General features: G+C 39.3%; 1 protein-coding gene across 2 annotated transcripts in view; it reads right to left on the reverse strand.

Moving 5' to 3' along the window:
• Nucleotides 1-1,247: 1,247 nt before the first annotated feature.
• Nucleotides 1,248-12,699, reverse strand: part of IGFBP2 (insulin like growth factor binding protein 2) — a 64,860-nt gene continuing 53,408 nt past the window's right edge. For both annotated transcript variants that reach the window (XM_051983576.1, XM_051983575.1), the window contains 3 exons: nt 3,135-3,352; nt 2,173-2,313; nt 1,248-1,785 (listed from right to left, as the gene is read on the reverse strand). In XM_051983576.1, coding sequence (XP_051839536.1) covers nt 1,624-1,785; nt 2,173-2,313; nt 3,135-3,352 — 521 coding nt within the window. In that variant the 3' untranslated portion in view covers nt 1,248-1,623. The remainder of the gene's footprint in view (nt 1,786-2,172; nt 2,314-3,134; nt 3,353-12,699) is intronic.

Here is a 12,699-nt window from a genome sequence, read left to right on the forward strand (position 1 = left end):
TCACACAGCTAGGAAGTGTTAGGTGTCTGAGACCAGATTTGAACCCGGGGGTTCCTGACTTCAGGGCTGGTGCTTTACAAATCTTAAAGCATTATATAGGGTGCCTCAAAATTATTGATGCAGTTTTAAACTTATTAACAAAATAAACACTGGTTGTTATTGCTGTTATTCTGTAGATATATCAATTTCCTTTTTGAGCCTCAGTTTTCTCATCTGTAAAATGAGTGGGATGAGCTCTAAGTTCCTTCCAGCTTTTTATGATTTGAGAAGATATCGGATTTGATGAGGGAGGAAGAAAGAAGAAGGCTAGTAAACCTCCCCCCAAATATGGCTTGAAAGAATGAAGACCTGGTTAGTCTAGAGCAGTCTTGGATTTATTGTCAAGGGGCATTCAGGGTTCAAATCCAGTCCTGCTACCTACTACCTGTACAATTCTGAGCCCGTTCCTTCCTCTTTTTAAACCCGTTTCCTCCTATGTAAAATGATTCCATTAGAGAATCCATTCCATCACTCCTCTTATCCTAGGGCATCCTGGCTGATTTGTCTTTGGCAGTAGAATTAATAATGCCACCTAATGGCAATGCTACTTCCTGCTGGCAATGAAGAGGGCACACTTGGTAGCCTGAATGGGTATCATTCCCTCTCTTACTGGAAATCAGCTCATTCATTCCTACCATCCAGGCCCCCTTGGATAGATTGCCTCTACATCACTGACGTGCCCCAGAACCCCAAACCCTGCATTTTGATGATAGGGAAATAGTTTTGTTTATTTGTTTGTTGATTGGTTCTCAGGCTCTTAAAGTAATAAAACAAGAGTATAACTTTAATTTTAGTGTTTGAGGATTCTTATTTTTCATGTTCCTCAACTACCTCCAAATTCCCCATTTTCCTTTCACAAACAAGTTCTTGTAATTTGGGTCCTCAAATTCTCCCTTCTCTTTTTTGGTAGAGCAAAAAGAAAGTGAGAATGATTATTTACCATAAATAAAGCTATCTATCTTCCTGTAGGACAAATAGGGCAAAATAGGGCTAGAGGTCACAATCCCATAGTCCAAAAAAGAGGGAAGGAGATAAGTTTCTTGACTAGGTATGGTTTGATCTCAAATTTGGATATGCTGGGGCCTACTGGAGAAGTTGTACAACTTCAGAGAAGACCCCATCCCAATCCTCCTTCTCCCAGATTGGTCCCACTTTGCCATGTCTAGAGATAGCCTCTTCTCCCAGTCCCAGAAATGTTCAAGACACAATTTTTTTTTTATTTTTTTATTCCTTTCTTTAATCTTAAGTGGAAGAGACACAGGGATTCAAAAATAAAAACTTCCTCCCCTCCCCAGACCTTCACTGGCTTCCACACCCCCAGCCACCTCCTTCCCTCCCCAACGAGGGAAAAGAGAAGGGGACAGGGAGCAGGCATTTCATGCAGGAAAGGGGGAAATTAGGGTATATGCCAAGCAAGGTGCTGGTCTCTCTCCAAATATAAATACACATGTCAAAACTTGTGGAAGAATCACCATCACCAACCACCACCAGTATTCCCACCCTCCCAGCCACTCTCCTCTCTCTGCTGATTTTTGGGGAGGAAGATTGAGAGGAGATGGCATCAGGGCACAAGTGGGCTCCCAACTACTGCATTCGTTGAGCATGTGCCCCTCGAGCCTCCTGTTCGGTGTAGAACAGATGACACTCAGGATCTCCTCGGATAGTGGGAGCCCCCTGGATCAGCTTGCCAGTGTGAGGATTCACACACCAGCACTCCCCACGCTGACCATTCAGAGACATCTTGCACTGAGGAAAGAAAAGGAGGAAGGATGGGAAAGAGAGTTAATCATCACCTTCAGCATCATCCATTAAGATTTCAAACAACTCTTAGAAGACTAGCTCTCTGAAACTCCGTCCAGTGGTCAGTAAGTTAAACCTCCTCCTCAGATGCACCAAGTGTTTTCACCTGAATTCTATTAACGAGGAACAACTTGAGCGAACATAACATTGGAGTGAAGTTGGGAGAGAGGAGGAAGGTGGGCTGGGATGAATCAGGATTACTTTATTTATAGATCTTTATCTTCCCATCTAACTTCTTGGCCTCTAAAGTGTCCAGCTGGATAGAAAATGGCCACCCTGAGGGCTAAGCATGGTACCCCCAAATCCATCCTTACTTTCTAGGTGCCCACTTGCCTGTTTGAGATTGTAGAGCCCTTGCTTATCGCAGTTAGGGATGTGCAAGGAGTAGAGATGCTCCAAGGGTCCCCGCTCATCTGGGAGGCGCATGGTAGAAATCCGCTCCAGGACCTGGTCCAGCTCCTGCTGGCAGGGGGTCTATGTAGAGCCAAGAAGGAAAGAGAGGAAGTTCAGAGAAGGGACAGAGAAAAAGAAGGCTGGGGGTGGAGAAGTTGTCTGCTGACCGACAAGGAGGGGAGCCAACTCCCACACAGCAGACAAGGGGACAAGCTTGAGTTCTCTCTCCCCTCCCTGGCATTGCCACAGCTCTGGGGAAAGGCTCTGGTGGACTAAAAAAGGACTGGGCTTGGGAGGCTACAGAAGCTTGGAAAAACCATTTACAGGAAGAAATGATAACTGAAGAGTTTGAATGGCTAACTAGCGTGTCTTCATCTGTCATATGGCATATTGCACGAGATGTAGAGTCAGAACAAAGTTCTTGGACTCCTACCCTGGGCATGTGCTCGTTCATGTGACCCTGGACAAATCACTATTCTAAGGCTCAAGTTCCACATCTGGCGTTGTCCACAACAGCACCCACACAAGAATGTGACGGGAATCAAATGAGATAACAAATGTAAAGCTCTGTCACTTTACACATGGATCCCAGAGAGGCTGGGATCCAAGATCACACAAGTAGCAAAGTAGCTGATCCAGCAGCGGGATCTATCATTGTCCCAGCTGTGCAGAAAAGATAATTGAGGCTCAGAGTAATTTGCCCAAAGTCACACTTCCACTAAATGACCAAGAGAGGAGTTAGAATCTTAGTCTTCCTAGTACATTATTGCCACAATTCTCTTATCAGGTACACCATCCATATGACATTTAATGCAGAGAAATTTAGTTTGTCTATGTGTGGAGATTCTTAACAATATGCGATTCCCCTCTCCCATCCACCCTGCTCTCCCCTCTCCTCTGACCCTAGCAGGAGGAGGGCGCAGCTTCTTGGTGTCTTCATGGATATGATGATGCATGTTAACTTTGCCCAGCTGGCGGTGTTGTCCTATGACCTTCTCCCGGATCACTGCCAACTCCTTCATGCCCGACTTGTGGGGCTTGCGACCGCCACCCCCAAGCACGCTCACGGTCCCATCCACGTGGTTCTCTGCCAGTCCGCCATCCGAGTCATCAATGGTATCTAGAGGAAAGAGAAAGGAAAAATGTGACTCCTATTTTTCCAAACAAGATTTATAATAAGTATGTTATTTTGTTTGTTACTTTGTATATGTAGGTAGCTTTAAAAGTTGTTCAGGGCATCATCCTCTCCAACTTCTGGCATTCTGTCTAGACCTTTACCTTCCCATCTGTAAAGTTATTTTCATTTCTTATTTGAACAACTATTTCAATATAATTGGTTTTCTTTGCAATTCTATAGGCTTGGTTTTATGAATTTAAAAACATCCCGCAAAAGAGTACATAAGCTTCTCCAATTAGCCAAAAAAGGTCCATGTTACTTAAAAAAAAAAAAAAAAAAAAAAAAGTTAAGAACATGGGTTTAGACAGATTAGGGGAAAAGGGAAAGAGCTGGTATCCTATTCTTAAAGATTTCTGGATTAAGCCATTCCAGGGTTTTTCAAATGTCAAAATCAGAAAGTTCTGCCTCATGTCTCACTTAGGGATATTGTTCTTCCTAAAACCTATAAACCCATCAATATATGTCCTAAAAATTAAAGATGATCTCTTTCTAGGTTCCCTTGTTCAAAGCCCTCAATGGAGAGCCAAACAATAGAGTCATAGTGATTCTCCTAGTTATAGAGTGTGCAAGATATTAAGTGGAAGATGTGGGAACAGGTAGAGCTCACTGTCTCACCAGCAGCCCGAGTGGTCTTTTCTGAATTTCAGAACACAATTATTTTGAAAACAAATATTGGTAATGAACAGGACAGGTACTCAAGAATGAAAGATTTCTAAGGGGGAGATAATTAAGGACCAGAATTATTTGTTCTCACTGGTAGAAGTCCTCTGAGGGTTTGAGGGAAGCAGAGGGAGAAGGAAATTCAAAAGAAAATGAGAATTGGTAAGGATTTCCTTTCCTCCACCACCCTGAGGGAAGGAAGACCCTACCGTAAGCCCCTTGAGATGTTTTTGTGTTTTGTTCTCTTCTTAAAGAACTACCTTACTATACAATTTTTCTAACTCCTTGCCTGGATCTGGTATCTCTTAACCCTTTGTCAAGCTTACATTTTATGTCTAATTGAAACACATCCTATTCCAATTCAATCAGTAAATGACATGGATGAAGTGCCCTCCATACTCTACAAGGTGCCACTGATTAATCCAAAGGGAATTAAAGTTTTTATGGCAAAGGAAGTGACAACATAAAGCAATTTCCTCTTGCAGCATTTACTTTAAATATATTATCTCAATTTTCTAACAATCCTTTCAGGAGGGTACCACAATGATTCTATACCTCAGTTTCAGGGATGATCAAACAGAGGCTTAAAAAAGTCATTTTAGTGATCTAAAATGTACTGAAAATTAAACTTCAAGCTAGGACTACCTAAATCTAATTCTCCAACCACTAGATTACATTGCCTCTTTTTTCAGAGTAAAATAAATTATAGATCAATCTTTGATGGAGCAGCCACTCAACACCTTGAATTTTAAAAACTCTCCCATCACTTTTTCTCCAGTCTAAAAAATCTCAAAGGGCAGCATGGTATATATGTCAAGCCTAATGGGAAGACACTAAATCTTACAGAGGAATCCTTGAAGGCTCTTCAAGGATTGACTTAGAAAACCACACATGAACATTATCTATATTCTATTATATTTTCATTTATTTTGTTAAATTTTTCCCAAATGCATTTTCATCTGATTCAGGCAAAACTTTGGGAATGTTGATAAATGCCATACATCCTGTTTTTGATACCTTTGGTATAGTGGATAGAGAAGTACCTAAAGAATATCGGGGTTCAAGAGCTGCTCCTGAAACAGACTATGTAAATTACCCTGAACAAATCATTTAATTTCTCAGTATCCAAGGCCACCTTCTAATAATTGAAATCATAGAAAGTTTGCTTCTTCCATGGAAGATGTTTCCATACTGGGAGTTAACCACATTGATGATATCACAAGTGTAGACTCCCTTTCTCCCCCAAAAAATTGGGGACTGAGGTTTTTTTTTTCTTTTCCCCTCTTATAGTTAGCCTACATCTCAATCTTTATGCACATCCATTGCCCTCTCCTATAATGCTTAAGTCCTCATTTAAATCCAAATTCATGGAGCAAGGAGGGAAAAGAGGGGTTGATAATTGAGTTTCTAATCTAGGTTATCCTATTCCCTGGATCACTGAATCCATGGGAACTCAATGAACCCAAAGAAACATTCAGACATAGAACAACATTGCAGTATTTTGTTTTGTTTTTTCTCATTCTTGAACATCATCCTCCAATTGGCCAAGAATCTGTAGGGAAACATCTTGAGGCTAAAGGAAAACTGCAAGATTCAGCCACAGGAGATTCCCCAAAGCACATTATTGAGCAAAGGAAATAACTTTGTGTGGCTGATTGTTCTAAGCACATCTGGGTTTTAGACCCTCTTTGGTCATATGACCATTGTGAGCAAATTCATGTCCTCCCCATGTCCATCGGGGCTAGTTCGTTTGTGCCTGTTCTCCAGAGTTACAGCAAAAGGGAAGGATGTGAGGAAAGGGGGAACAAGGGGAGAGGCAGTACAGCATGGGAGAAATGGAACTGAGGATCTGGAGACCCAGCTTCTGGTCCTGATCATGCCACTAAGAAGCCGTTTAGCCTTGCTGAACTTTCCCACTCAGAAAATGTGGGACTTAAACAAGATAACCTTTGGTAGTCTATGATTCCATATTATGGTAATGCTTTATATACCATAGGCACTTAATAAATGTTTTTCCATTAGCTGACCAGCAACTGAGTGAATTCATGAAATAATATCTTGCTAGATGGGGATCTTGGGACTATTGAGCACAAGATAAGAATAAGGAAAAGGTAGAAAAGATGAAGGAATGAAGAGACATATCTCTAATATTCTTTCATTGCATCCCTCACTTTTATGTGATTATTATTATTATTTAAATGACAGTATAAATAATACTAAATTTCAATAACTAATTAAACTTAATTTGTGCCTTTTTATTATTGGATAAATTTACTTTTATAAAATACCCATATATGTAAAAACAACTTATCATTCACTCCCTAAAGTTTCCATCAGAATTTTTTGTATATTCATTCTCATTCATTTTTTTCTCTTATAAAGTCATAGTCAAGACTTTTCTTCAACCTCAGCCTTTCAATGAGGATAGAAACCTTTCACTGCCTCTGTCTTGCTTCTAGGGAAACAAGGAAAGGATCAGATATTTGCATCTGTGTTCTCCTTGCCTCTTAGTGCTCACTCTGGCTCTGAACTCCCAGGGTAGTGAGAAAGGGCAAGATTTGACAGCAAAATATGTGCCAGAAACAACTTGGGGACAACATGCCTGAGCAAGGCCCAAAAGGTCCCCATGAAAAATGTGAGGAAGAGAACAGCTCAGCCTAGCCCAGCCCCCTCCCCTAGTCCAAGCAGCAGGATGGGTAGCAAGGGAGCAAGTCAGGACTTTCCACCCAGATCTGCTCTCCTGACAGGTCCCAACAAGAAACCAAGTTTGGAAAAGGAATCAGTTTGGTGGTAGACTCTTTTGCCCTTCCAAGTACATCTTCTCTTAAACCTTTTCTTTCCTCCTCAACCACCTTCTTTCTCTAGTTTTTAGTTCTTTACAGATAGATTATGAGAAAAAGATTTAGGATACAATGTGATGTATGAAAAGGGAAAAAACCTAGAAAATCAAAAGACCTGAATTGGAGTCTTCCAGATCAGTGACTTCTTAGCCTCAAGCCTCACTTTCCTCATCTGTAAAATGAGAATTACCGAGTAGTACCTTCCTATAACACAGTTATGTAATTTTAAAAAAAGGTATTTCATGGATTGTAAAGTGAGCAATAAGTATTAATTATTTTAAGTTTGAATTGGTAAATTCTGTTTTAATACTATTTTCATCTCAAGACATATTCTCTCCTATCTCTCCTACTCATTTATGTGCCAACATTTATTTAATCATCCCCTCATTCTCAGTTTCTTCTACCACAGTCCTACTATAAATATTTTGAATTACTTGGGATACATATCTCATGTTGATATATCTGGGTCAAAGTATATAGACATTTTGGAAACTTTCTTAGTATAATTCCAAGAATGGTTGCTCCAATTTACAATTCTACCAACAGTGTACTAAGGTGCCTGTATTTCCACAGCCCCTCCAACCTTGACTCTGTCCATTTAATATCATCTTTGCCAATTTGCTGGCTATAAAAATGTCAGAACGTCAGAGTTGTTTTGATTTGTAGTTCTCATTATTACTGATTTGGAATACATAATTTCAATGATTTGTAATTCTTCTGGGAACTATTTGTTCAAATCTTTTAACCATATATCCATTCAGGGATACTTGATGCAAAGATCCCATCCCTTCATTTCCCCACCTACTCTCTCTCTTCCCAATGGACAGTTTCTCTTCTTATCCTTGTTTTACTGATTTTGCTTACGCTAAAGCTTTTTAATCTCATGCAACATTGTGATCACTTCTTGTCCCATGTTTGGTTAATGATTATTATTCTAGACATAGCTATGAAAATTATCTGATCTGATATTCTTCTATTTTAAAAATATGCGGTCTTTATATTAAATTTATATATCCATTTTGACCTTGCTGTAGTACGTTGTAAACCTTGTCGCTGCCAAACAGATCCATTTTTCTTTTTTATTGAAATTATTTTATTATGAACTTAACAATCATCCTGTCTAATTTTCTCAGCAATTCTTATCAAATAGGGAATTCTCCAAGAATTGTTAATCCTAACTTTACTAAACTCTATTACTGAGTTTTATTGTTTTCGTTTCTTCTTCCTCTAATCTGTTTGATATATTCACTTTTCCATTTTTTGATCAATTTAGTATAAAGTATTGTCATTACTGACATTGGTCTTAATATATAGAATTTAGCCTTGACATATAGAAGGGCCTCAAAGGAGTTTTGGGCATTGCTGACACAAGGGAGCCCTGGTATAAGTGGCTCATTTAATAATAGTAAATAATAATAGGAATGCCAATAGTTTCTATTGCAAGCACTTTCCCATTCATTATTTAATGTAATTTTCATGGCAACCTCACTTACTCAGAAGATTTCCAAGAACTAAAAATTCAGTCAAGGCAGACATCACAAAGTTCATTGCCTGAAGCTCTCATAATTTATTCCTTCAAGATCCTCTCAGGTATTTGTATATGGTTCTAATACAGATAGTTCCAAAATTTTCTAGTTTCTAGTTTCTCATTCAACCATAGATAAGCGGGGGAAGTAAAAAAGAAAAGGAGCTTCTCAAGGGCAGGAGTTATCTTTTACCTTTCTTTGTATGCTTGGTATTTAACAATATGCCTCTTGTTTTTTGGGTTTTTTTTTTTCATTTTTTCAGTCATGTCCAATTCTTCATGATTTCATTTGACAAAGATCCTGGAGTGGTTTACCATTTCTTTCTCCACATCATTTTACAGATGAGGAAATTGAGACAAACAGGGTTAAGTGACTTGATCCGGGTCACACAGCTAATATAGGTCAGAGATTGGATTTGAATTTGGATCTTCATGATGTCAGACCTGGTGTTCTATCCACTGAATAACTTAGCTGCCCACAGCACAAAGCCTAGCATTTAATAGATTTTGACTAACAAGCTGTTCAATGGAGGACCATTAGTACAACAGTGAGAAGAAGGGAGGAAAAGGACCCCAGATCAAAGACAAACAGTATGTTTTAATGCCATGAGCACTGGGTTTGAGAATGAAAAGATCTGAATTTTAATCCCAACTCTCTTATTATTTTTGTTAAAGTCACTTGACTTCTTAGGGCCTCGGTTTCTTAATTTGTGAAATACATTATATATATATATATATGATCGGAATGCTTATAATGTGCTAAAGTCTTTAAGTTCCCTTCTAAATATGTGATCCTGTAATTCTGAAAGCGATATGTGATTGAATCCCTTTACAAGGTATTATTGGTCTCCTTCCACTGAATGTAAACCAAGTTATCAATTGCTGCTAGATCCCAGTATTCCTTTCTTCTTTCTATCCCTGGAAGCAGGGTGTATAGCAGAAAGACATGGACCCCTTACAATATTTGCTGAACCTGAAGATGAGTATAGAGATTCTTTTTCAACCCTTACCTTTTCAACCTTGGAAAGAACAAGTCAAAACCTGAACCAGAGCCCTTTAAATTCTAATTTTTTATGCCAGGGAAGGTCATCTTTTAGTATTACAACATCATAATCAACCATAAAGAGACAGTGAAGATCGAACATGGAAAAGGAAGGCTATCAAACCCAGGGCCTTGGTAATGTGCTGATCACTGCCCAGAAACACTCATCGATTTTTAGATTCCATGGACTATCTGCCATTTATCCAGTGGAGCCTGAATAACGAACAATATCACCTCCCCTGGTAAACACTGGTAAACACTCTATTTACACCGATACAAGCTTAGAGCACATTAACTTCTTTGACAATGACTTCACACTCTTGTCTCACATGCAGCTTGTACTTCACTAAAGTCTTCCTCATGAGTTGTCAATAGGATCCCACACACTGTATTAGTCCAGTTGATTTTTTTTTAATCTAAGTGTGGGTTGACATTTTTGCCAATTGAATTCCATCTATCTCTGTCAAAGTCTTACATCATTACTTATCTAGTCATCATATGGAAATGATTCTGGACTCTTGAAATCTATTTCAGTGAAGCTCTGGTGGTTTGTACACCAAAGCAGAAAATCTATGAAGATCTCTCTCTCTCTATCTCTCTGTCTGTCTCTGTCTCTCTCTTGTCTCTGTCTCTCTATCTCTCTCTATCTCTGTGTGTCTCTGTCTCTCTCTGTCTCTGTCTCTGTGTGTGTGTCTCTCTGTCTCTCTGTCTCTGTCTCTCTCTATCTCTCTGTCTCTGTCTCTCTCTCTCTCTCTCTCTCTCTCTCTCTCTCTGTCTTTGTCTGTCTCTGTCTTTCTCTCTATCTATCTACCTATCTCTCTCTCTCTCTCTCTCTCTCTCTCTCTCTTTTCTTCAATCCAGTAACATTAGCCTCTGCTTGATGTTCCTCATACAACACACTCCCTCTCCCAGCTCTGAGCATTTTCATTGACTGTTCCAATGCCTGATATATGTCTCCTCTTCCCTGTCTCCCAGTTTCCTTCAAGTACCAGCTAAAATCACACCTGCTCTATAGGAAACCTTTCCCAAACATTCTTATTTCTGGTACCTTCCCACTACCAACTATATGCAATTTACCTTTATGTGGCTTTTTTGTACATGATTGTTTGCTTTTCCCCCACTGGGACAAGCCTCTGGAGAACAAGAATTATCTTTTTGCCTTTCTTTGTATCCCAGAACTTAACACAGTGCCTGGAACATGACAGATGCTTAATGAAGGTTTGCTCACTGACTGACTGACTGCCTCATCTAAGAGTTCTTAGGCAGGACAATTTGGCTTCTCACCTGAGGAAGAGAGGGACTTCCAATTGACACCAGGTCATTAATTCATCCTTAGGAACTAAGCTTTTCTTTTTGAATTAGGAAACTTGATTTTCTTTTTCTTTTTAAGTTAGTCTGTAATTAAACAAACTTTATTCATAATTCTAGAGTAAAAAAGCCCTTTAGTGGGAAAGGGAGAGAGTAAAATACCCCAGTCCCCCTGAGACCTGGTACCACTTTTGTTGAAGCACTTGGCAGCTGAATTAACCTTGAGTTCTGCTCTCTTTAAGCAAAGAGAGAACACAAGGAAGCCCCAAATGTATGCATTAAGCCAATTTTGCTATGCAAGCTCAAAGCCACATTTGTTTGGTTTCCCAGATGAAGAAGAAAGGGTGACTTCCAGTCAATCTAGGATTCCTAATTCCTGTGGGGAGAGCCCCCTGTCCTAAGGAAATGCTATAAAGAACTAGGCTTTCTCTGATAAGAAATGTTTGATTTCTTTTCCTTTTTTTTTTCTTAATCGTATTAGTTAAGGGAAGGCCTTTTTACAAGTACCAACATGGTTAGTAACTTATGAGTTGTAAAAAGGCATTAATTTGTTAAATTATACCACCATGTATTTGAAAGAATTAAAAAATGTCAATTATCAAATTTGATTATGAACTGTGCCATGTAGACTTTTCCTGGAGCATTGAGAAAGGCATTTGAAACTTTATACTCCAGTAGATTTGCTGGGAACAGCAAATTAGCTAAACTGAGGGAAGACTTTAAAGATCAACTGAGTAAATCAATCAAATATTTTACTCTCCCTAAGGAAAATGATAAATGCTATACTCAGTACCTTAGCTGGGTGGAAATGATTGAAGACAATGCAGATAAGTATGAAAAGACCTTATCAATGTAAATGTCTCCAATGAACCATTAGATGAACTAGAAGTGACATTGGATAGAACAGTCTGAATACTGGCTGAGGACATTCAATCGTATTCTAGGGGTTGTCTCGAAGATACAAGCTAGTTTGGGTCCAAGGAAGATCCAAGAGCACCCACGAGTCAGGATAGTTTTCCAGGAAAGCCCCAGAGGTAAAACTATTTAGGGGAGATTACCTTTCCCTTAAGCCTTGATACCAGATTTCCTTCCTCCTCACTTTAATCAGAGAAGGATCTCATGAGCTTTGCCAGAGGACTTCCCATCTTCCCAGCTGTACTGAGAGCCAAGAATGATGCAGATTCAAAGGTCTAAGAGTTTAGGAGAAAATAACATTTAAGGGGAAGATCTTGAGGACTCCTACAAAAGGACTTCCAGGACCTTTACTCCTTGCAACACATGTTCCCCAAACTTAGCCCACTTTCCCCTGGGTTCTATATGTACCAGTAGAGGATGCTACTGACTTTTGGGGAAATTATTTATACAAACTCTTCTTATTATACAATCCTAATAAATACTTTTTTCTAAAAACTACTTAAGCCTTCCTGACAAATTGCTAATCAATTAATAATGAAGATGGAAAGCACACCAGTAGGAGCTCCTAGGCAGATAATAACTGAAACTTCTTAGGAATAACTCTAGAACTTGGGAGGAAAAGCATTATCCCTGCTCTAGGATTCAAACTCTTCTATTTGAGCTAATTTAGGACTATCTCTTCAGAATACGTGCCCTATGTTAAAATGGCTTGTGTGCAGAAAAAACCCTCATGATCACCTCAACCACCAGATATCACATCCTCAACTGACCTCATTTCATGCAGCTTCCACCACCACCCCTTGCCCAGACAGTTTCAAACACTATCTCACTTTGTGGTGGGAGAGGAGAACAATTTTGGGAGACCTCAACACCTTTCCCAGTACTCATAAGACCCTCCCAGACTAGCAACTATCAAATTAAAAGATGACATAATCAGAGATAAGGATGATTGAAAATCTGCTCACTCAATGTGTTTCTTTTCTTTTTTCTTCTCCTTCAA

This window comes from Antechinus flavipes, chromosome 3, assembly GCF_016432865.1.
Source record: "Antechinus flavipes isolate AdamAnt ecotype Samford, QLD, Australia chromosome 3, AdamAnt_v2, whole genome shotgun sequence".
Lineage (NCBI taxonomy): Eukaryota > Metazoa > Chordata > Mammalia > Dasyuromorphia > Dasyuridae > Antechinus > Antechinus flavipes.